Below are 24,958 nucleotides of genomic sequence, written 5' to 3' on the forward strand. Positions count from 1 at the left end.
CAAAGCCAGTCTGTCCACTGCTCAGCCTAGCCCGGGGTAACTGCTGACTAAACTGCTGCTAAATGTTCCCAAAACCTGAAGTGGGTGCAGTTTTCTTTTTGTCCCAGAGCACTGCAAAAAGAGGAGCCCCAAACCCTTGCCAAGTCTGCCAGGCATCCCACAGCCTGGCCCCCACCCAGGGGGATTGATTTGTGGTGGAGGAACGCGTGGTGCTCCTGTCATCCCACTGACTGGAGGGTCACAGCATTCCCAGATATCGGTGCCCCAGCACAGCATGACAGGTACACAGGCCCTGTCGGGGCCAGGGCTCACAGATGTAGCCCTGGAGGACATGCAAAGCAGGGAAAGGGCATCCCCCTCCAAAGATACCAGCAGCCAGAGGCAGCCACACGGCTCTCCAGGCACAGGCACATCCACATCCACAGGAGGCACATGGAGGTGCCTGCCAGAGCACAGGGGGATGTGACCTGTGTGCCGCAACATGGTCCAAGTGGGAGGACCTGTCCCTGCTCACCGCACACAGGCACACACAGGTTTGCACAAACACGCACGCAGAGGGGACAGCGCTGGCTCTGCCTCTGCGCCTTGGGCTGACAGCCAGCAATCACGGTGCTGGAGGAGAAAAGGTTTCTCTCACCTTCACAGCAAAGCTGAAGGGCAAATCGCTTTCGATGAACCAAAATATTCTCAATTTCCTCTCTCTGGGAAAGCAGAAGGAGATTTTTCAATCCCCTGATCCTACCAAATACCTAGGGGCAAAGAGGGCCTTTTCTCAGCCCCGCCGGAACTAAGCTGTGAAGGGTTAAATATGCCCCTCCCTAAACAAGCAGAGATGCTGAAAAGACTGGGGAATTGGGAGGGAAAAGGGCAAGAAAAGGCCTGGGGGGTGTGGGTGTGCAGTGAGGGCCCCTCCAGGACACGGGGGCCCCATCGGCAGCGGCCCCTCCGTGCCCGAGGCCATGCCCCCCCCCCGCAAGTCAGGGAGGCTGCCGGGGGCCTGGGATGGAGCCGGGGGAGGGTGCGCGGGGGGAGATTTTGCGGAGATGTTTAATATTCAGGTCACATGACGATGGCAGCAGGAGCAGCACCAGCATCCCCGCTCTGCTGAAATAGCCGCTGGAGAAGGAAGGGAAGGAGAGAGGGGGGAGAAGAGGACACAGGGAAGAAAGACAAAGGTAAAAGCAAGTGGAGCTTTGTAGCCCACCGTGCTGCTTCATCAGCGTCAGGCTAGAAAAGTGGGGGGAGACCCACCCCCTTGGGAGAGGAGTCGGAGACAAAGGAAGCTTCATGTTCAAAGGTAGGATGCTCCGGGCTTGGCAGGGCTGGGCAACGCCAGAGGGACACCGCTGGGGCTTTTTGCGCAGGCATCCTCTGTGTGCCCCCACGCTGCCCAGCTCTGGGCATGGGGCAGGGATAACCCCGGAGGGCAGTGGGGGAAATCGGTCTCGGCTTTGTCTTTCCTCTGTTTGTTCTCCTTGTATGAAAGAGAAGGAGCAGGGCTGGTCGTGGTGCTGATGGGGAGTAGGTAGTGCCAGGCACTGCTTTGAAAGGAAGGGATAATCCAGCTGGGGAGTGCCACAGGCACCTGGCTTGTCCCTTGCCAGTGTCAGGCAGTGGGGATGTGCTGTGCCTCTCCCTGAGCATCTGCACAGGAGCCAGCAGGCTTGCAGGCAGGGGCATAGGCAGCTGTGGTGGTGTGGCTGCCATAGTCCAGGGGTGCTCAGCATCCTCTCGCCGTGTGATACAGCTGTGCCACCCAGGGGGTGAGCTGGGACATGGGACAAGGATTGTAGGGCTGGAGAGCAGCACCAAGGGCATGGCTGGGGCTGTGGTGGCTGGCCTGGGCTGTGCCCAGCTCCTTCACCTCCAGCTTCTGCATCTCCAGAGAGGCTTCAGCACACTCTGCCCTAGATTTCACTGCAGCCGGGCTCTTGCCCAAGCCCTTTGCAGAGTGCTGAGGGGAAGAAAGGCTGCTGTCGGGAAGGCTGCAGCAGCCCAGAGGATTGGGGTGATCTTCAAGCCAGGCAAAAAGATTTGGTAAGGAGAATGGTTCTGTTCTGTACTCTGAGGTCAGGCAGTACATCCGGCAGGGCTCAGCCATTGCACTGCACAGCTGAAAGAAATGCCCTGGGGTCATCATAGGAACTGAGGAGGGAAAGGTATTTTTCCAGTGGAGAGATGCTCAGTGCAGCACCTCTGCGGATCTGAAGCAAAGTAAGGAGCAGGTCCTGATGGCCGTGAGCTCCAGGGAGGCTGTACTGCTGAAGCAGCTGCTTGCTTTCTTTCCTAGGAACCTGGCATCACCATTTGAGGGCCTGCTTCTGCCAGCCACCTTCAGGTTTTGAACCCATTCCTCCTCCCTGTTCCTCGTCTACATGGAACAGGGAGGACATCCAGAACCAAATGGGTGGAAGGGGCTGGGGTGAGATGTGAGTGAGGACCACTGCCTCCAGCTTCAGAGGGACAACCTTGTGCTGCACCAGAGGAAAGCTGCAGCGAGGCCATCCATGTGTTACGTGGGGGTTAAATAGCTTTTCCTTGCTGGAAGCTGGTTTGTGGTGAGCACTGTTTGCAGCTCTCCCTCCCTCTTGCCAGACAAAGGATGGGAAGGCAGGGGGAGGGGATGCGACTGTATCTGGGTTATCAGGACATAGTAGATGTTGGTCCCCACTACCTGAGCCCCCAAGGGACCTGCAGGGCCACCTCTGTCCCCACACAGGTCCTGTGAACATCAGAGCACGAAGGGTGGTAGATCAGGTGGTGTCTGCTGCTGGCCACATATGCTGGCTTTCCAGGAGGAGGTTCTGGGGTGGATCAGTGGGTGTCAGAAGCAGGAGCAAGCTGGGACCATGGGGACCTCTCTGGGCACTCATCGTGGTTCTACCTGTCCCTGCCTCAAAACCTGTGCCATCCCTTGATCCAGTCACATGGAGCATCTCCTGTGAGCCAGATAATATTCCCTAACAGCCCAGCCCAGGGCCACTTCCTACCGGATCTGGGCAGCAGGGGGGCATCACCAGCTACAGCCCTCTTAAATGAGCTTCTCTTAGCACGCAGAACAAAGCAACAGGGAAAAGGGGAGCCTTGTAAACAGCATATGTAAGTGGTTAACCTTGGCTAGCCCTCTATTCATTATCAGCTGTACTGACTGTAGTGCCCTCTCACTGAGTCATTACAGGGGACAGCTGCAAGGGCTACGGGATGAGCCCAGGACACGGAATGCCACCCCTTGATCAGCCACTCAGTGTGCTCAGGGGGCTAGAACCATTAGCTTTAGTGCACATAAAACAGAGCCACTCCCAGGAGAGCAGGCAGGCATGTTTCATGTCTCAGGGACAGCTCTGGTCCTGGTTTTGCATAGCCCAGCAGGCTGTTCCTCAGCTGGCTCCTTGAATTCATCTGTGGGAGGCAAAAGGTGAAAAGTCATGTGCAGAAAGATGAACCCTGGGCAAATTTCTGCAAAATGGGGGCTTCCCTGCCTGAGGCTGTATGGGAAGGAACCCCACACAGAGAAGAAGGCAAGTGACCTAGAGGAGAAAAGCAAGTGGCTTTCTCCTGGTCTCAGGGTTTTCTATAGCTGCCCAAGAACCTGAATCTGAAATATCTGCCCTAGTCACTGCAAGCTCCTGCCTCCAACACTGAAGCTTGTATTATGATGTCCACAGCAGTTAGCAACATCTCCTGGCTCTGGGCAAGGCTTTCCTTGGTGCGATTGAGGGATGAATTAGGAACCTCTTAGTGAGCCTTGAGGCTGACAGCAAATTCCCTCCTTCCTCTTCCCTGTGTAAGAACAAGGGTTGAAGGAATAAAGGAGAAGGCATCAGATTCCCTGAGGACAAGATACCACCCAGGCAATGAAAGGGTCACAGCCCACATGGCCCCTGTTCTGCACCCATCCCATGCAGCTGCTCAGTTGGGCTTTCTTCCCATCTTGACCTGTTCCCTTCTACCTTTGGAGTTTATTTGCCCTCATTTCTCCAGTAGCCAAGTGCCTCACTGGGGCCACAGCCCCCTGTCCCTAATTCCCTCATTGTTCTGTTTCTCTCTCTTCTCCCACTCTTAGGGCTAGGTAGGAGCCCAGCAGGGCTGTGTGGGGTGTATGTGGAGAACGCTGCAGCAGCAAAAGGGACACAGCACAGCCACACAACCATGATACAGGCAGACAGAGAGTAAAGGGTAGGGTGCAGGAGAACTGGCTGGCCTGGCCCCCTGTGCTGTACCTGAGAGATGGGCTTTCCTGGCTCACATCAGCTTTGGTAAGTCTGAAAAAAGACAACGGGAGCCTCAAGGGATGCTTCATCAGCAGGAAAGGCACATACTAGTTGTGATGGGTGTGAGAGAGGATTGCAGCTGAGAAGCACTTGGTGTGGCAGGCTGCCTCCTCCAGCAGCTGCCTGGCAGCGTGAGGTGCTCCAAATTGCCAGTCTGACTCAAGCCAATGGTCCATCTTGTGCTCTGGTTGCCCCAGGGTGCTGCTCGCTGCTTCAGGAGAGGCTGATGATAGTTCAGGGTGCCTTCACTTGGTAGAGAAAAGCAGGAGGGCCTGCCATCCTGCCACTGACCTCTCCTGTGTGGGCAAGGTGGAATAGAGGTGGCACAAGAGCCTTCAGATGTTACCCACAGTGCTGTACATGAGTGGCTGTGCTACCATCATCTCACACAGGGGAAAACTCCTTCTCCCAGTTTAATATAAAAGACTTCCCAAGCAGTGAAAAGGAGCTGGGTGGAGGCACCCTTCCCCCGTCAAGGGTGACCCTTCCACAATGTCTTTCCTTAGCACGGGACAGTGGAATATTACAGCTTATAAAAAATGTAAAATCTTCACTGTGTAGAGCAGCCCTTGTGTCAGCACTGGAGCTTTTATGTGGGAGTGTCAGGCCGGGTCCCCATTCAGCCATGGAGCCTGCTCCAGCCTAACCCTGTCCTTGAACAAAATCTCTCTGACCTCTTCTCAGTCTGTCTCTGCCTGGCTTGACTAAGCTGTGACAGGAACCCCAGATTGGTGCCATCAATTTCACCAGTCCAGTGACTTCTGAGTCATTTTCCTTGTGAAGAGGGGCATGTGTCACCACCAAATGGCAGTTGCCTGCCTAGCCGCTCATGTTCTTTTCTGCTGCCAGTGGATTCTGATAAGTGGAGAAAAAAACCTCTGCCAACATGATGGAAAGGGATAATTTAGTGTGAGATACTTGAACTGAAGTGGCATCCAAAACAAATGAAGTACTTACCAAGCAAAAATGCATTCTGTCTCTATCCTGGAAAAATAACCCTCTAATGAGACAAAGCATGGGGGAGTCAAGTAATTAGAGTGGGAGAACCTCTAGTTTGCAGCTGGCTTGTATATGAAAGGTATTTGATTCCTATCCCCTTCATCTTCCTTTCCAGATTCATCCCTCACGCCTGCCTTCCCCACCAATTAGAGCTTTTTTTCCATGCCTGTCCTCTCCCAACCTCCGCTTCCTCCCAGCGGGTGGGAGCTACTCATTAATGAGACAGAGATAAATGGGTGAGGCCTACCCCTAGCAATGTGTACCATCACCCAAAAAAGGGTCAGGGAGGCTGGAAAGCCCTCAGGGTTTTCTTTTCACCCAATTGTTTTACATGGAAGAAGTGAGGAAGCAGAGATGAGGAGGGAAAGATGCAGATAATTAATTTTCTGATCATGATGATTAGTTTCTTGAGTATGACAAAAACTATTGGTCGATGGATGGGGAGGCAAGCACAGAGATTATGGCCAGGCTTTCACTTCCACCACTGTCTTCCTCTGAGGAATTCAGCCCGTGCACCACAGCCAGTAATGCGGCCACCCCTGGCAAGGGCCAAGCATGCAAGTCCTCATGGTACATCCCAAACAAACTCCGTTTCAATGCCAGGACTTCACACATAATTTTTTTAAGTCTGTTCCATCACAAATTTTATGGTGAACTTGGAGGGCCAAAACACTGATGATCCTGTTGAGAACCAGGAGACAAAAATAAGGAGACACACCTGGAACTTTGAGCACCTGATTATCAGCCCAGCCATCCTTGCTGCCCCTGCTCTTGCTGTTTGAAGGGAGCCATCAATACACTACATTCTCAATGAAACCCCCTTCACCTCCTCATCTGGAGTGGGACACAGAAGAGTGTGCTGGAAACTCAAGTAGATGTTTCTCCATGATGAGCCTTACCACTAAAATCTTGACATTCAGTTATCCTCAGTAGCCCTTGAAAAGGCTGCTCAGTGCTGCCCTCAGCCCCTGTGACAGGTCAGCAAGGAGGCTGTTGTTACACCTCCATGATGATTTTTCAATCTTTGTCCCCATGTAGGACCAGTGGACAGCAAAAACGAAGCAGCCATGTCTGAGCTGGTGCCAGAGCCACGACAAAAACCAGTCGTACCAATGAAGCCCATGGGCATCAACACCAGCTTGCTGGGCTACATCGGTATTGACACCATCATTGAGCAGATGCGCAAGAAAACCATGAAGACAGGTTTCGACTTCAACATCATGGTTGTAGGTAGGCAGAGACCAGCTGAGGAACTGGGAACCATGGCCAGAGAATGTCCCAGGGACTGAGGCCAGGTGGGAGAGCAAGCCCTGCTGGGAGGGCATGAGGGAGCAGGCAGAAGTTACTCTGAGGGAAAACAGAGCCTGCACAAGACAAGGAGACCTCCAGCCCTTTCCCCTGCCAGCCTGGCTGGGTTCCTTGGGCCTGCTGTCATCACCATGCTGTGGCAAATGTCACAAGCTTCCTCTCTGCAATCCTCAGGTCAGAGTGGACTGGGAAAGTCAACGCTGGTAAACACCCTCTTCAAATCCCAGGTGAGCCGCAAATCTTCAGGCTGGAACCGGGAGGAGAAGATCCCCAAGACAGTGGAGATCAAAGCCATTGGGCACGGTAAGAGCCAGGCTGCTGGGGTGGAAGCAATGCTGATGCCTCAGCATAGTCTTGCAGAAGATCCCAGCAGTCTATGCAAAGAGTTCTTTGGTATTAGGCAGCTCTTTCTCCATAGGAAGCTAAAGGACAGTTTTAGATGGCCTCAGAGACAGAAAAGGCTTTTCTTAAACTGAAAAGCCCCTGATGCCACAGCCAAAAGTGAGGGGTAGACAAATAGAGAGACTTCATCACCTAAGACATTAGTCTGCAGTTGGGGATTAAGCCTTGCTGTAAGTCATGTTCACCTGCAGTAACATTTGATAAGCTACACAAGTTGCATTGTTGGGTCCCATCCCAAGCCTGGTAGTGCACAGCTCCTCACAAAGCATCAGCACAACTCTTGTGGTGGTGCAGGGTAATGAGCATCATCTCAGATTCAGGATGATGCATTAGAGGGGAGAAGTTGTGTTAGGGTAGGTACTACCTTTGGGCCACAGACTGAGCACAAATCCATTTTCCTGTGACAGAGTGGTGTAAGGTGGCTTTTGTGTAGATATTACCAAAATTTGGGGTCAGACATGGAAATGAGGGTCACAACTGTTGAGGCATGACACAAGGTGGTCTGGTTATGCTTGCTGGGCCGGGACGAGGGCACAGCTCTCTTGTTCCCTTGTGGGACACAAAGACATGTTTCATGACAGAGCAGGTCCCCAGGGAGGAGTATGATTGTTTGCAATTTTTCCCCCAGTCATTGAAGAAGGTGGTGTCAAAATGAAGCTGACAGTGATTGACACACCAGGATTTGGAGACCAGATCAACAATGAGAACTGGTGAGTTTTACAAGGTCAAGGCCTTGTGTCTCAGAAAGGGCTGAAGTTAAGATGGAATATGAGTGACTGTCATCTGCTTGGCCCTTGAAAGCATCTGGGATCCTATTGCACTTGGGGACTAATAATGGGGCTGTGGAACTGTGAAACCATGGATCTGTGTGTGTGATTGGGGGTATGCACATATTACATGGTGAGTGCTTATTTTTGTGGCCAGTTACAGAAACTCTTAATCATCTGTGCTGATGGCGAGATGCTTCAGGTGGATTTTTTTTTTTAATGCCTGAGACTGCTTTGCTGCTGTCAGAGGTGGGAACACTGTGGGCAGGAACGCGAGGAGATTTGTACCAGTCTATTCATCTCTCTTTCCCACTTTAACAGCTGGGAGCCTATTGAGAAATACATCAACGAGCAATATGAAAAGTTTTTGAAAGAGGAGGTGAATATTGCAAGAAAGAAACGAATTCCAGACACGCGCGTGCACTGCTGCCTCTACTTCATCTCCCCTACAGGGCACTCGTACGTACACTGCCCCTTGTCCTTCCTCCAGCCCTTGGTACCTCTGTGGCAGATATACACCCTACACTGCTGCACCTCAGACGTGGATCCAGCAGGACTGGGCACTGTTTAGCCTAACTTTGGGAGCTGTGGGGCTTGAAAGGGTCTAAGCTTACAAGAGTGGGAGAAATGCCACTGTGGTTTTTGGGAGAGGGCAGAATGGATGGGAAGAAGGAGATGAGAACATGGTGGCAGCAACCAGGGTATGTACAAGGGAGGGTTCACTTGTGCCCTGGTGCTTGGACAGTCATTAGGATGAAAGGCTTGGAGGGTAAAAAGTGACCCCTTCCATCTTGTTCATTCTTGGGCTGCAGCTTGCGGCCTTTGGACCTGGAGTTCATGAAACATCTCAGCAAGGTAGTGAACATCATCCCAGTTATTGCTAAGGCTGACACAATGACCTTGGAGGAGAAGACTGAATTCAAACAAAGAGTGAGTATCTCCTCTTCTGGATAGGATCCTTCCCTGCCCTGGCTTGGAGGTGGGAGAAATGAGTGGTATCCTTCTTCCTGGGATTGCAGTGCAGTCCCCAGGGTGTGCACAGAGTCCAGCGCTGGGTGGCTGGGTTAAGTCCTAAAGATGCTGCTGTTTATATCTCTGAGGGCATCCGTTAGAGAAGGAAGAAATGTGTGTATCCTTGTGATGTCTTGTGATATGTTCTGTCATGGGAACTGGACAGCCAGACAAGTAACTGAGGTTGGGAAACAGACTCATCATTGCTGCCTTGTGTTCTCGCTTTACTGTGCACTTCCTTGGGACAATCCCTGCAGCTTCTGCCCCCTGGAAGGATGTCCCAGATGTGTTTGCCTGGCCTTGCCAACTGCCTTCCCTTCAGGTTTGTGCTGCTTTGTGCTCCAAAATGTCTTTCTGATTAGGTGCGCAAGGAACTAGAAGTAAATGGGATCGAGTTTTATCCCCAGAAAGAATTTGATGAGGACTTGGAGGATAAAACAGAGAACGACAAAATCAGGGTAGGAAACATTTTATTGTGGGAGGGGAAGGGTGGATGAGGAGGGCACCACATTTTGTTCTGCACTTCAGCATTATTGCCCTCACACATAAGAAATAAACAGCTTTTTAATCTCCATTTATGTGGTAATTGCAGTCTCTTTGTAGGGATATCTGTAATGTAAAGCAGAGTAAAGCAGCAGTGAACAGCTGCACAACCCAATGGATTGCAGAGTTCCTGCATTCTGTGCTCTGGAAACAGATAATTTCTCCCTGCGCTTAGAGATATCTGGGTCCCCAATAGCTTCACCTACTGTCCTACTTCCCTGGAAAGCTGCATACTTACTCCATTTCTGGCTTTCCTCGGTATATTTCTAATATTCGGTATATTTCTATTTCGGTATATTAAACTTGATGAATGTTCATGGGGCTTATGGGGAAGGATTATTTGAGTCCCATCTTTCTATTGTAAAGAACTACAAATCTGTCAAGAAATACTCACCTTGAACTATCCATATGATCTCTGGGCTGACAGACCCCCTGTTGGTTATGCTAAGGTAATTCTCTGGTCATCCCCCTCCTCAGAAATGCTGGAGATAGGTGCAGAAAAGCTCTGCCCCAACTCCGGAGCCCTTGGCACTGCTCCAAGCTATCCACACAGCTTGTTGGGGTGCAAGAACACCTGGAAAGCAAGAGTCCAGAATTCTAGGGATAGCACTGAGTGGTGAAAAGGACAGCCAGTGAAGTTTTGCTCTGGAGAATCTCTTCCCTTGGAGAAGGCCTTGTGTTTGTTGAGCTGAGAGGTGGAAAGGTGGATGGGGAGCCATGGTGGTACTGGTCTCTGGAATGGGTTCAATGGATCTTTCCATGTGTCTCTCACCAGCAGGAAAGCATGCCCTTTGCAGTAGTGGGCAGTGACAAGGAGTATCAAGTGAATGGCAAAAGAGTCCTGGGCAGGAAAACACCTTGGGGAATCATTGAAGGTAAAAAACCTCTTGCTTATGGGAGCTGAAAGTATTGTCTGCAGATCACAGTAATAGACAAGGGGCCAGATAGCATGTCCTGTGGCTACCTTCCCATCCCATTTGTGACAAACTGCTTGAAACCAGCCAAAAGGAGAATTCTCAAATACCTGTGCCAGGAGGGAACTGCCATGGTCAATATGGTGCCACTGTCACCACCTGGCAGAAGCTGGAGCCACTCTGAACACCATGATGTGTGAAGCTAAGCTCCTGAGGTTGTCTTGGTTTTCAAATGAAAATTCATGTGTGACTGCTCTTAGTGTGTCTCCCCAATGCTCGACAGTGTGGCGTTCAGACAACTGTCTGTCCTTTCTGAAGTATGCAAGCTCTACCCACTTGGAACCTGTCCCCATGGAAGTGACTTTCCCATGCTCTGTGTCCACAAAGGGGCTGTTGAAAAAATCAAATGTAACAATTGCTTGCTTTCTTTTCAGTGGAAAACCTCAATCACTGTGAATTTGCCCTACTTCGAGATTTTGTCATCAGGTAAGGTCATGGTCATGCACCAGTTTGCTCTTGACGAGCTGGGAGTTTTCCTGAGATCCAGTCAGAATTAAATAGCCCCTTACTAAAAGAGAAATAAAGTAAATTTCAGGCAGTGAAAGCTTATGTGGTATAGGGTTGGATTGAGTTAAGGGGTAGATATTCTAGTGCCTCTCTTAGTGACACTGTGTCAGGTAGGTGCTAGTTTTCATGTATGAGCTGGATGCTTGGAAAAAAGCAGGATACTACTACCCCTCTCAAGATTGCAAAAACTCCCATTAAGGGAGTTAAAACAAAATCCCTTCTGGTTGCAAAAACTTTTATTTGCTGCTGACAAACAGGTCAGTAATAAAGAGGTCATTACCACATCCTAGACTGTGTTTCCTTCCAGGTTGAAGGATGTGCTGGAACATCTGAGCTGGAAGTGAAAATCTTCATATTTCAATAGCTTTCATTGTCCTGTCTTATTTCTAGTCTGTTTCATGAAGCTGCCTCAGCACAAATATTCTGCAGGAAAGCTGTAGATTCAGGGTGACCTCTCTTCCCTATAAAAAGAGAAACACAGTTCAAAATCAAAGCCCTGTGGCTAATTCCACTTGTGGGTATGGTGCAATTGAGACATTTGGCCAGGTACAATGCTTTGACATCACCCTACTTTCCTCTTTTTGTTTTGTAATACCTTCTGCAGCAGAGCTGCTTTTCCAAAGTCTTTCAGTAAAAACATCCTACCCAAATGATCATCACAAAGCCTGTAACAATCCAAGCCCCCAGGCTGTGAGTGGAGGTCAGGGATGATGCTCACAGCAGTGTTCTGCAGCTTATGATCTGCAGTGAACCTGATACACCTCCTGTTGCTTCCTTGCCTCACCACTGCTTCAGATAAGCCCCAGTCTGCTCTGACACCAGGAGGGCCAGTGGCTGGGCCAGTTGCACAGGTGAGAGAAGGGCAGAGCACTGGCAAGCACAGCCAGGAACTTCAGCCCATGTCCTGCATCCTGCCTGTGTGTTCTCAAATGCTGATGCTCTAGCTCTCAGTTGTGTATGATGACACCCATGCTATCCATGCAGAAAGAGGGGTAACAATAATTAGCTAAACTGACTGACTGAAAAAATCTTCCATCTATTTGGGGAATAAAATTATCATCAGAAGAATAATACTTACTGTTCTGATATTGGCTGTCATATCCTCTTTCCCGACCCATTTTGTCCCCTGCAGGACCCACCTTCAGGACCTAAAAGAAGTGACCCACAACATCCACTATGAGACCTACAGGGCCAAACGGCTGAATGACAACGGAGGGCTGCCCCCCATGACTGTGGAGACAGAGGAAAACCACGAAAGTAACCTGTGAAAGAGCCTCCCCCTCCATGGTCACTGGTGACTCTGGCCAGACAACCCACCCCTGCTACCCCTGACTCAGCCACGGGCCTGTCTCTGCAGCACGTGGGAGTGAGAGGATGCGAGTGTGAGCGTGTGGCGTGCGTGTGCCTCCCTGTGTGCCAGATAGGGACAGGGCATCCCCCCGGCCCTCCCAGAGTGTTCCCATCCTTGGTCTGTTTGTGCACAGTGCACTGTCCCCCAGCTTCCCTGCTCTCCTTCCTGTGTCTCAGCTGTGTATCTTGTCTGGGGGAAATAGTGGTAGGGGGGAAGGATTTGTAGGGGTGTGGATTTTGGAGGGGGGAGGTGTGGGGCATGCTGTAGTCCTGTTTTTATCACTTGGACACAAGGCAAGGAGAGACTCTGGGAGAGATGGTGGAGTCAATGCATGCATGTTTCAAGAAATGTCAGCAGAGATTTCTCTTGGATCTTCCATGGATGTAAAGGCAGCTGGTTGGCCTGAGGGCATGGTGGCTTGGCAATTAATCCCCTTTTCTTGCTGTGGCTTCCCAAGGGGAAATGGCAGCTTGGAACAGGGTAGATGAGAGAAGACTGGCACTGTTTTGTGGTTCAGAGCAAGTGACTGGTGGGAGGAGACAGAATTAGTTCTTGGCCTGTAGCATCTGTTTGAGAAGCATCAAAGTACTTGGGGAAAATGGATATATTTTCCAAAAGACGCAAAACCCAGGGGGAAAGAACGTGTTCCTGCTGCAGAGGGTGCATTTGCCCTGCCCAGCAAGAAGGTCAAAAGCCATGCTTGTGTCACAGGCATTCGACTCTGTGCAGATCAGACCAAGCTGTGCTGGGGTCACCCCATGCCCCTGCTGCAGTGGTCTTTCTCCAGCAGCACCGAGCAGGTCCTGGCCAAACCCTTCCCCACAGATGGCCCGTCTGCTGTATGAGCACAGGGAGGACAGGGCCACAGGGGGTCCCTGCTGGGACCTCCCCCAGGGACAGCTCCACTCGGCGTAGCACCTTGGGGATCTTGGAGGAGTGCAAACAGCCATGGATTGAGAAGCACTGGGCCAGGGTGGGGCGCGAGAGACACCTCTTCCCCATTCTCCTCATTGAAATGGCTGCATTTGCTACTGTAGCAGTGCTGCTCCTCTGCTCTCCTACTGTGCCATGTCCTCCTCCACTCCTGTGCTTTTGTCCTCGTTCCCTTTTAGCCCTCCATAGCTTTCTTCCTTCTTTTCTTTTCTGTTTTTTATCCTTTAAGTCTCTCCTTCATTTCTCCAAGTACTTGAATATTTCTCTTCTTCAGGCTGTTTCCTCCTTCTCCCAAGCTCTCACATCTTCTTAACAATGTGCTTTTGTGTCCTGTTGAGAAGCTTTTGTTTTACCTTTCCCTGGAGGGGATGGGGAGGGAAGGTAAAGACCTGTGAGCAGAAAGAGGCACAGTCTGGGTGTCCCTGAGCGAGGTCAAAAGTGTCAGGGCTGTCTGGGCAGAAGGAAGGAGGGGAGAAGACCAGAGATGTCCTGAGGCTGGCAGTGTCTGCCTGTCTCTGCATGTCACATGGCTGGCAGGGACTGTCCCCTCCAGGAGAGTTGCCAGCCGACTTGGAATGCCATGGTCTGGCACCCAGCAAGGGGAAGAGCGGGGCTTGGGATGGGGGTTGGAAAGGCTGGCACTGGAGGGAGGAGGAAGAAAACAGCAAATGAGCAGCAGAGGAAGACTCAAGTCAAACTTGATGTTGGTTTGATGGAGCTGTGTGGGGGCGGGGGCTGGCAATGGGGTTCTCCAAGCCTTAGCAAAACTGTCAGGAGCATGTGTCCATCGTGTGGCTTTCTCTGGCGCTGTCACTGCAAAGCAAAGGTTCTCTTCACTCTCACTCCCACCTGTCCACACCAATCAGCCATTCTCAGCAGCACTGGGACGTGAGGGCCATTCCAGCACTTCCACATCCTTTCCCCACCCACGTTCACAGCTCCTGGTGTTCCTGTATGCAGTGTGTGCGTGCAGCCTTGCACACCCTCCCCTGCACCAGGCTCCTCGGTCCTGCAGGGAGCAGGAGCCTTGCCACTGGTGCCAGCAGCCATTCCATGGACGCCTGCAGAGACCACCTGGCCATGCTGCCACCCAGCTGGCCCTGCTCAGCCCAAGGACATCAAAGACGTCAACCTCGTCAAAGACACTGCCAGGGCTCTGCTTCTTCACAGCACAGAAGCACGAAGCCACGTCTCATCCCTTCACCCTGGGCTACAGAATAGTAATCTTGATGACTTTTGGGCCCAGCCAAGGGTTAGGGCAGAGATGCAATGCTGCCCTGCTTAAAGAAAGCAAAGCAGACCCACGCAACAGAAGAGAGACTTTCCTTTGCCTGCAATGTGGATTTCAAGGACAAGGTTGTGTGTTTTGCCCTATAGGTTTAGGAATTTTTATTTCTTTGTAATAACGTGTTTTTACACCCTGCTCTGTAATTTCTTGTCGGATCATAGACTACTTTTAAATGATCCGTACAAGCTTGTGAGAAAAACATGCTCAGGTACTCCTCACTGCCATCTGCTCATGTCGATATCCTACCAGGAAGTCTACAAACGGCAAATACAAAAAATAAAAAATCCCACGGGGCATGACAACGGGAGATACTGTTGGGAAGAAGCCTCTGTGAATGGATAAGCTGGGAAAAATCTGAATCGAGCGCCACCAGCTGAGTTCCAGGATGACCACAGCAAGTCAGCTCTTCCCCTGAGATATCCCGAGTGATGCTGCAGACGGGAAGAGTCTAAACCTTACACCAGAGAGGCCCGCTCAGCGCATTCGGAGGCTCACAAGCCGTTCAGTACAGAAGCCGTTCGCCAGAAAAACTTTGCCAAGCACGGCAAATGCTGGACAACTTCCACCGAGGCAACTACGGCAGCGAACAGACGTGGTTGCCCTGAGCAGAGAGAGCCAGAGGAGCGAGCAGGACTGCGTGTAGGCACAGTGTCTGTGGTTCGTTGTGCGGCTCGGCGCGGGGCCAGGAGGGGCCGGGCAGGGCCGCCCCTCAGAGCCACCGGCCGCCATTAAACGAACGCGGCGCCGCCTCTCACTTCCGCCTCGCTTCCCTCTCACTTCCGCCTCGCGCGCGCCGCGGGGGGCGGGGCCAGCGGGAACGCGTCCCTGGGGCGGGGCCCCGCTGGATGTGACGTCACTGCCGTCACCGGGTCAGGGGTGGGACCGGCGGGGCAAAGATGGCGCTGAACAGGAACCACTCGCAGCAGGGCGGTGTCGTCATCCCCAATGCCGAGAGGTACCGGGGGGCCGGGTGGGGCTTCCTCGCCCCCTGTCCCCTCAGCAGGGCCGGGACGGCGGGGCCCGGTGGTGGGAGGCTCCCGCAGGGGTGGCCCCCGTTCCCTGGCCGGCCGCGCAGGCCCGGCTCGGCCGGGGGTCTTCGTTACTGAAGGGCTCCCTGGCGGGGCGGGCAGGCTTGGCTGGAGTCCGTAGAGCTGCCCCGACTTCACCGCGGGAGCTCCGGCGTCCTTAAAGCCGCTCCGGCGGGCGTGCTGGGTGAAGACTGCGGCTACCATTGCTCGTAAAAGTCAAGGAATTGGTGTTTTGTAAGCTCATGCACTTAGTGACGGCGGAGCGGCAGAGACTGTTTAAGTTGGGAGTCTTGGTCGCTTGAATTCGTCAGTGAGGAACTTTAATTCAGAGTTCCTCTGCGGGAGAAGCGCCTCTCCGTGGAAGCACAGCCTGCCTCGCCCCGAGCGGGGATTGACCGACCCGCTGAACAGACTGGGCCTTCAGTCCGGTCCTGCTGGGTGCTCCCAGCATCCTGGCACGAGAAATCCTAGAAACCCGAGGCCCAGTAGAGGATCGAAGTAAAAGGATCAAAGGAGTTGGTTTGGGTCTGATGATCAATAGGAAGACTACACTTGAACAATATGCTCCGTCTTGAGTTGAGTTTGGAGCTGACTCCTCATACCTCAGCCAGGAAGGTTCTCTGACATGTTGAGCTCATGTTAAAGCTTTGAGATTTCTCTACCCTTTGAATCCTGGGCTGCACCAGAAGCAGCGTGGGTAGAAGGTCAAGGGAGGTGCTTCTGCCTCTGTATTCCACTCTGGTGTGACCTCACCTACAGTGCTGCATCCAGCTCTGGGGTCCCCAGCATAAGAAGGATATGAAACTGTTGGAGCAAGTTCAGAGAAGGCCACGAAGTTGGTAAGAGGAGTGAAGCACTTCCTCTATGAAGCAAGCTGAGAACATTGGGGCTGTTCAGCCTGGAGAAGAAAAGCTTGTTGTGGAGACCTCACTGCAGCCTTCTAGTATCTGAGCAGGACCAGTGCTAGGACAAGGAGTAATGGGTACAAGCTGAAAGAGGAGAAATTTAGGCTAAACTTTAGGAAGAAATTCTTCACTCTGAGGGTGGTGGGGCTCTGGAATGGGTTGCCCAGATGAGCTGTGGCCTTGGCGGTGTTCAAGGCTGGATTGGATAATGCCTTGAGCAAACTGATCTAGTGGAAGGTGGCCATGGCAGGGGGGTTGGGAGCAGGTAATCTTTAAGATCCCTTCCAAGCCTTCACGTTGGCTTGAGATCATTAAACCATACATTCTTTGGGGTGCTGCTCGGTCACAAGTGAGGGCAGTGCAGCTCCTCAGGGTGCACAGTCTCTGTGACAGCCCTGGACAGGCATGCAGGGGCAGACTGGTTCAGCAGCCTCATTACTCTCTGTGGTGTGGCTCCATGTTATTTGATTGTGTGAGTAGCTGCAAAGCAGTAAACATTGCAATGACGGCATAGAAATTCTTCCCAGTGAGGCAAAATTATGTGAAATGCTGCTACAAGACATGATTGAGGGAGTGTTCTGGTAAGATTAAAGCTGTCAAAAAGATGGTTGTGTTTAGCTTAGAATATGTGTTTCCCCCTTGCATTTTGGAAATGGAAAGCGCTCTGCTGTCTCATAAATCTGTCCCTTCCAGCCAGTCTGAGAATCTCCATCTAGCTCAGCTATGAAGTAGTCTCCAGTAGAATTTCTTGGTCAGGTTGTTCTTTCTTATCAAAGCTGGACTTTTCAACATGTTTATTCTTGAGTAGCTGCATTTTTCACATACATCTACAGTGTTCTTCGCTTCCCTAAACAGCAAACTACCTGAGACTATAGGGCTTTTGGTTTTTTTTCCATATGGTGGCCCTGAAGATTCCTCCCTTCCCCAAATAATTGCACAGTTTCCTGACTTTATTTGACTTCTACAGTATGCTGAGCAGAATTCATAAGGATTATTTTAGATCCAGCCCATTCAGGCTTGTGCTAGTTTAGGGTTTTGTCACCTTGGTTTTCATGCTCTTGAACCACAAAACACCTTGGAGTCTTCTGCCACTGTAATATGCTGAACGTTTATCACCCTCAAGGTTCTTTTGTTTATTCTGCAGATTTTCTTACTCTGTGGTGTGTTTAGATCTGCACCATAGACTCAGTGATGTGCTTTCCCAAGATGCCTCATTTTTTATGAAAATATATTTACTTTTTCATGCTACTCTATACCCCTGACCCTGCAGCATTCACAATTCTCATTTGGGTTTGTGTCATTAGGAAGCTCTGCTACTGTTCCCGTAGATCTCCAACAGTGATATCGTCATTGCTGACCCTGCTGCCTCATTGCCTCATTCCTTAGCGTGGTACTGTTTACTACAAAAGCCTGCACAAGTCACCTGAGGCAGGGTCAGCCCTGAGGCTTCCAGTGCAGCCACTTCCTCGGTTTGCACAGTGGGTGTGGTGCCACAGCAGTGCTGTTTTCCAGTGCAGAGGGCTTGATCTCAGCATGGGCTGGGGAGGGAGGAATGCTCTGAGATTACACCTTGGCATCAAGGGGATGGTTTCTGACACCTCAGCCCTTTCTGTGCCCTGATCTTTGGGCTGAGGGTCTTGGTGTGTAGAGTGGAATTCCTCAGTCTGACACCGTTGGAGACAGAAACCCCCCTGTATTTTAAAGGTGCCTTTGTGGAAGGAGGGACAGGGCTTGTCTCAGATGAGAGCGTGGATTCTCCAGTCTGCATAAATCACCCCTCTCTGTTCAAAGTCAAAACGGCAGGGGCTGCAGCAGGACTTCAGGATACTGCTCAGATTCTGCTGTGCTGTTCCCTGCCCTGTGTGATGAGGGTATGTGTCAGAGCTGTCACCAAGTTTGTCTCTCCAATCTGTCTGATTTCTTCCTGCAGTGTCCTCAAACAGTGCAAAGATGTGGAGCTCTCCTTCAGTGATGTGACAGGCAAGCCTGAAATCTTCAAAGGCACCAAAAAAGGAATGCTGTATCTCACCCCCTACAGGGTAAGTCTGATGCCAGCAGGGTTGCTTCTTTCTCAAGGGATCTTGTAAACTTTAAACCAGAAATCTAGTTGATGATAGAAGAAGGGATTTTTGTTGTGGAAGGGACCACTGACAGCACTAGGTAGGAGAAGGAAAGGTGGAAATGGGATAGTCCATACCTATGCCACAATCCCAATCACCTACAAAGGCACATGCAGTCCTGGAAATCACTGTCTAGAGAATATATTTCATATAATGTGTCAATGATACTTCCTTTGCAGACTCTCATAGATAATCCTTAAAAAGCAGAGCAGTAAAGCTCAGTAAATGTGCAGGTGTGTTTTAAGTGGTTTATTATTTTGGATTGTACATGCCTCAGGTCGGTGAGCCATGTGCCATCAAATCTGTTGGGGATCCCCAGTGTTAAAGCTGTGAAATAATTCAATGCATACTCATACTAGAGGTGAAGTCACCCTCTTTTTGGAATGCTGATACAGTGATAGCTCCATCATCACTCTCTCTGTGGCACTCAAGTAATTCAGAAGCATTCCCTGCTCTCTTGCAGATGATCTTTGTGACCAAGGGCAAGGATCCCATGCTGTCCTTCATGATGCCGTTCTATTTGGTGAAAGGATGCTCCATCGAGCAGCCCGTTTTCTCTGCCAATTACATCAAGGGGCAGATCCAGGCCGAGGCCGGAGGTACGTGCAGTGCTGTGCAGATTGAGCTCTTCCCAAGCATCACAGCCCATTTTTGCTGAGCACCAGACCAGCTGATGTGCATAGCAATGGCAGAGTAGCTGTGGTGGTATAGCTGGTGTGTCCACACTGGGCTAACTCCCCTCTCCTGTACTTCTGGCCACTGCTGCCTGTTACTTCCTGCCCTCAGGCCAGGGACTGACTTGCCCAGCATGGGTTCTGTGTGATTCTTTACCTCCTGTCTAGCTTTGTGTGTCGTGTTTACTCACTTTCCCAATGTGCTTGTTTTTTGACCTGAAAGCATGGACCGGTGCCTTGGTCATTTACCCACCCTATTGATACACAGAATTAGAATTAGCATCCACTTTTGGTTTTTTGGAAGTCAAGAGCTCCTTGGGTGTGGTTTGCATGGATCTGGGAGTCTGCTGTCCATCATTGATTTAGCTTTGATCCCAATTTGATCATGAAGGCACAGTAACACTTAACAGAGGTGTTTATGACCACATGGGGAGTTGCAAAAGATAAACAGGGATTGGAAGCATGGCTTTTGGTCCAAATTTCTTCCCTCTTCAGCCCTTTCATGTGCATTTTCATGGCATATGAAGTGTGTATTCTTTTTGCTTTCTGTTTGTAACAATGTTTTAAAGTGGATTGTGGATCAGCCCACTTTCTTGGGCTGAAGTCATACTAAGACAGTGATTTTATAGAGGTGAATCTCCAAAGAAATGACTTTATCTATGATGGACTCTTTTGTTATATTTCTATACTTTATTTCTACTTTGTCCCCAAGAGACTATCTCTCTTGATACTAATTTAATTGTTAGACAAGGAAGATAAATCTTATATTGAAATGACACCTATTTTTTGTTAAAAACACCAAAACTCAAAGCGCCCTCCACCAAAAAAATCCACCAAATCCCAAAAAGTCCTAGAAAAACGAAGCAGTCTTACTTGCCTTGCAAGACATTGCCTACTTGATTTTTTTTTCCCTGAGAAATTGCTTTTATGCCTCAGCATTTAACAATCTGTCAGAGCTTCTATGTGTCAGTGAGATTAAAGATGTTACATTTGATTTAAATCCTGGCTTGAGTTGCAGATCCTGATGTGTAGTTCACTGAGGATATCAATAAAACTTCATCTAAGGACTTTCGGTTACTATCCTCAGTGAAATAAATGTTCCATCTTTACACTGTTCTTTATTAGGTTCCATTAAACCTTTCAGGAAAGAACAAAACAGCCTTGTATGTAGAGTAGGCTGCTTCTACATGACTCTGCCTTTCAAAGGGTAGAACAATAAATTCTTGATCCTCTTGAGATGTTATTTTGGGGGACATCTGATAGCAGTGCCATGACTCCTTCTTGTAATAGGATGCAAAATAGTTTTGAAATAAAGAAGAAAATAATAATTGAAGTATAAACAGAATAATAATTGAAGCATAAAATAATAATTGAAGTATAAAATTTTCCTGGCTTGGATTCAATCCTAATTCTCTTTTCTAGGTGGCTGGGAAGGGCAGGGGACATTTAAACTGACTTTCAACAGTGGAGGAGCCGTGGAGTTTGGACAGCTGATGATGAAAGCTGCTTCTAGTGGTAAGGGATTTTCAGATCCTGTGGTTCCCCCATGGTTGGCTGAGCTAGTAAGCAAATTGTGCTTGTTCTGAACTTCATGGGAAGAGGGGTACCCTAGGCCCTCTTCCACAGCAAAGTATTTTTTTCTCTTTCCAGGGGAACTTTTGGTTTCCCTTTCAATCCTTTTTCTTTATTTCTTTTTAGTGCTTTGTGCAGTCAGAATGTTCTGGGGTTTGGGCTTCCAAGGGGGGACCACGTTTTTCTACAGTGCCTTATTTCTACTGGAAAAAAGTTGAAATATGTGATGGTGAAAAATTGCTTCATTTAGCTGCTCTCAGCTCATTTCTAAACTAGTGCAGTAAGATGGGGAAAGCTAATGTGCACATTTGGAGAGGGGAAATATAAGTTTCAAAAAACAATTTCTTTTTAAAATTTTTAAATGAAGGAATAAGAACTCTTTTCCTGATGAAGTTTTCTTTTTTAAAAAAATGTGTGTTTTAAAATATACTTGTTTTCAGAATGAAAGTATATTTTAAAAAAAGGAAAACACGCTGTACTGCTGCTTGCTTTAGAGTGGTGTTTCCTTCAAGCAGTGGGAGCTCTGTGGTGGGACTGGGACCTGTGAGGTTGTAGTTTTGCAGCTGGTTTCCTTCAGCACTCTGTGACTAATGCTTTTCAGGCACAGTACTATGCTGGGACTATATAGTGAATTCACATAAGGGGAAACAGGAAAATAACAGGAAAAAAAACCCAGAAAATAACAGGACTATTTTAATTTTATTCTCTCCATTTAGTTTTAAGAAAAGATGTCTGGCTTACTAAACTTGTGTTCCTTAGCTTCCAGTGGGGTTCCTCTGCAGAGCCCTGGCTATGGATACACCCCTGTTCCCGGAGGATACGCCCCTGTTCCCGGGGGCTTCGCGGCCCCTCCGCCCCCGAACGGAGCCTACCCCTATGCGCCGCCTCCAGGGAGCGCCTACGGACCGGCTCCGCAGCCCATGGGCTACCCCTATGCCCAGACCCCAGGTTTGCAAGCTGTGCATGGTGACTGCCTCTGATGTCAGCTGAGAAGCAGTGACAGTGGTACAGTGAGGGTTGCTGTAGTTTTGTCTCCATCAAGGACCCTTGTCCTTGCAGAAATCTGTCACATGCTGTTGATCACACCCATGTGTCGCTATAGTTCTAGATACGTGAAAATGTGGTTTACAAATTGTGCTGCTGCTTGGGAGGGAATGATTGCCTGCTGACATGACAGGCATTAGCAAATTATCAAATCTGTCTGCATCCCTGCCGAGCCTGGAGAGCTTCCCTTACCACTGCTCTTGTCCCAGCTAATGTGCTGTCAGGCCTGTGAGCTCTCTGTCTCGTGGTCTGTGGTCCGAAGTATCAGCCCGGTGTTGTCTTTTTCAGGTATTTACCCACCACTTCCAAACATGAACCCCATGTACATGCCACCTCCACCACCCTACTCTGGGGCACCTCCTGCAGAATCCTCAGGCCCCTCAGCTCCCCCAGCCTGGGTGAGCCCAGGAATGCCAGGTAAATGGGATTGGGCGGCTGCCAGGGTCTGGGTGCAAATGGGTTTGGGCACAGCATGGGGTGGAGAAGCTGTTGATGCAGTAGCTCCCAAGTCTTCTGTAGGGAGCTGCTCTGCCTTGCACTGCACAGCTGGTGGTCAGCCCTAGCCAGCTTTCCTGAGCTGCTCTGAGTTCTAACCCAGCTTGCTGCAGTTCCTCTTGGCTCCTTGGGCCTTTGTTGGCTCCTTGGGCCTTTGTTGCCTGTGAAGCTGGGGAGAAGGCTCTGGGGCTAGGGCCATTGCCTCAGATATTTAAGGTGGCTTCTTTTCCTTCCTTTCCAGGAGGCAGTAAGGCCATGGAAGCTGCTTCCAGTGCATATTACAACCCTGCCAACCCACACAACGTGTACATGCCCATGGTGAGTGCCATGCCTGGTCTTCATGTGCCTACTCCCTCCTCTGGCACTAGCAGAGATGGTGCTTTGCTTTCTTACAAAGTCTAGTGTACCTTCATGTTGAACATGGACAGCAAGAATGCATTTTTATGGGAGGGAGTCTCCCGTGAGGAAGACTGGTGAATTTTTCAGTCAGGAAAGGAGGAGGGCCTTAAGATTGATCCATTAACAGCCATTTACTTCCTGTCTTACTCCTAAAGGCATAACAGACTTGCATGGGCACAGAGAAAACACAGAGCTCTCTGCATCCATTGGGCCTGAAAATGAGGAGAGTTAAAGAAGGATAGGTCACTTAAGGATGATGGCATGTGGGTTTCTGTTTTGGTTTCTTTCTGGGCTGCACAGGGACAGGGAGGTCTCTTACTGTTCAGTCAGTGGCAGTCAGGAGGTTGTCTGTAGTCTCCATCTGGTATATGGCAGTCTGGCTGTGCCACTCACTGCCTTGCTTGGCTCTGGCAGGCTGGAGACTGATGGAGCAGCAAAGCTGGCCCTCAGCCCAGGGGTTTGCTGTCTGCTGGGTCAGAGCTAGAGCTTCAACAGGGACCAAAGCCCTGGACAGGAAGGGAGAATGGCATTTAAAACAGATTAAATGGTCCATTTGCAGTAGACCATTTGTTACCTGGTTTTGAGGGTAATTTTCCTAGAAATGTTATGGAGACAGCATGTATCATGGAACACAGCTGATACTAGAGAGGAATGGTGTGATGAAATGACAGCTTAAAGCATAGGACTTCATTCTGCCTGTAGCTCACTGCAGGGCACTCATTGCTGGTGAGCCAAGCCTGGGAATGCCTGGAAAGAGCCGGCCATAAAACAAGCATGGTTGTTGACTCTACTGTGTCTCTTTCCAGGATCAGCCACCTCCTTATGCACCTCCTGAGGATAAGAAGAACAACTAGCAGAAGGAAATTGCAGCCAGCCTCCCACATTCTCTCTCCCTGAAGACAACTTGGCTGTTAATACCCCTCAAGTTAGCATATCTCTAGATCTCTGTTTCTCTGCAATAGATATAGTGCTGGGCAGCTGAGCACCTGCCCTCATTAAACATTGATCCAGTGGCAACACAAGGCAGGACAACAGCACTTTCCTACTTAGTTGCTTTATCTCATGGGGTCAGAGGACTAACCTTTTGCCCTGCCGTTGGCTTGAGGAGAGAGATGGACTTATTAAACTGTATCACATGACTAATCTAGGACTAAAATGTGAAGGCTCTGGGATCTTGTTGGAGTGAAACAATTTGGAATGCCAAACTTTTGACTTCTGAAGCCCCATCCAGGAGGAAAGGTGTAGAGAGCTATGAGGTTCCCTGCACAGATCCTCTGGTGCCCTAGAAAAGTGTTAAAATGTCCTTAAATTCAGCGTGAGATGGGGCTTTGGGCATGCTGTATTGTGTTGGAAGTGTGTGGCATTCTGGAATAACAAGGTCATTACCTTGGGAAGTGCATTTGAAGAGATGCTGAAGCATTTGGCTACAAAGGAGGGAAGGGGATGGGTCCCAATCAACCTGTCTTTGTAGCCATTGAATAGAGGAGCAAACAAAGGTGTGCCTCAGGGCAGTGAGCTCATAGACTGGCAGGCCTGAGGATCAGTCTGTCTTTTCCCTCTCCAAGCAGGTCCCATATCCGTGCAAGGATCCTGTGTCAAGCAGCCTAATGGAGTCAAGTGCTGCACAGGAGGCTGCCTGCCTTGGAGCAAAGTATGTTACATTAGGCAGATGACCTGGCAGTAGCCTTGTCAGGAGACAAGTCCTGCAGCCCTGGCTCCCTCTGCTGAGCAAACTTGTGCTGAGTGCTACCTCCACAGGGGAAAACTGGCCTTCATCTTTTCCTTCAGCTGCTGGAGCCAGGCTGTGTGTGCCCACACCTGAGCAGTGTGGGCAGGTGGGCACTGTAATGCCACAGCTGGTTGCTCACAGGTGCAGTGCCCTCGGCTGGGAGCTGCTGTCTGGGTGGGAGTTTCCAGTGCTTTGCTCTCTTGCAGAGACTCTGGCTGCTCAGCCACAACCTCTCCTTTTTCTTTAGGACATAGTGAAGTTAAACCTGCTCTGAAGAGAGTCTGTAGTCTGGTGGAGACCCTGTGATCCTTTACCTTTATCCTAATAGGGTGACTGTACTTCTTCCTACAGCCCCCCTACCTTCACAAGGAGGGGAAAGGAGTGTTTTCCCTCTTACTTCCCTGTATGGCCCACCTGCAAGTCAGGTTTGCACAACTTAAAAGAATGAATTCTTAAAGCAGTTCCACATGGGGGGAAGTAAGTTTCCTCATCTATAAACACTTTTTCTGACTTAGAGATATTCTAACAATTCTGTATTTAAAAAAAAAATCAACCATGAATGTTTGTAACTTTTTCAATTGCACTTTAATACAGGAGTGTTGATACCTTTATCTGCCAGTTCAGTGGTGTGTGTGTGT

General features: G+C 50.0%; 2 protein-coding genes across 5 annotated transcripts; both read left to right on the plus strand.

Moving 5' to 3' along the window:
* Positions 1 to 1,076: 1,076 nt before the first annotated feature.
* On the plus strand, positions 1,077 to 12,308 carry SEPTIN3 (septin 3). Of its 3 annotated transcripts, none has more exons than XM_058804676.1 (10): positions 1,077 to 1,297; positions 6,309 to 6,500; positions 6,753 to 6,881; positions 7,609 to 7,690; positions 8,069 to 8,206; positions 8,560 to 8,677; positions 9,121 to 9,216; positions 10,077 to 10,176; positions 10,650 to 10,701; positions 11,915 to 12,308. In XM_058804676.1, the coding sequence occupies exons 1-10, from the start codon at positions 1,288 to 1,290 to the stop codon at positions 12,048 to 12,050; spliced, it is 1,053 nt and encodes a 350-aa protein (XP_058660659.1). In that variant the 5' UTR covers positions 1,077 to 1,287; the 3' UTR covers positions 12,051 to 12,308. The 3 variants fall into 3 exon arrangements, with proteins under 3 accessions (XP_058660659.1, XP_058660660.1, XP_058660661.1); XM_058804677.1 differs by having other exon boundaries at positions 10,080 to 10,176; XM_058804678.1 differs by having other exon boundaries at positions 1,148 to 1,175.
* Positions 12,309 to 15,226: 2,918 nt separating this feature from the next.
* Positions 15,227 to 24,954, plus strand: WBP2NL (WBP2 N-terminal like). Of its 2 annotated transcripts, none has more exons than XM_058804773.1 (8): positions 15,227 to 15,309; positions 18,218 to 18,326; positions 18,871 to 19,006; positions 20,504 to 20,596; positions 21,413 to 21,601; positions 21,986 to 22,114; positions 22,434 to 22,510; positions 23,398 to 24,954. In XM_058804773.1, the coding sequence occupies exons 1-8, from the start codon at positions 15,251 to 15,253 to the stop codon at positions 23,443 to 23,445; spliced, it is 840 nt and encodes a 279-aa protein (XP_058660756.1). In that variant the 5' UTR covers positions 15,227 to 15,250; the 3' UTR covers positions 23,446 to 24,954. The 2 variants fall into 2 exon arrangements, with proteins under 2 accessions (XP_058660756.1, XP_058660757.1); XM_058804774.1 differs by lacking the exon at positions 15,227 to 15,309 and adding an exon at positions 15,445 to 16,221.
* Positions 24,955 to 24,958: the final 4 nt, after the last annotated feature.

Source organism: Ammospiza caudacuta, chromosome 5 (assembly GCF_027887145.1).
Source record: "Ammospiza caudacuta isolate bAmmCau1 chromosome 5, bAmmCau1.pri, whole genome shotgun sequence".
Taxonomy (NCBI): Eukaryota; Metazoa; Chordata; class Aves; order Passeriformes; family Passerellidae; genus Ammospiza; species Ammospiza caudacuta.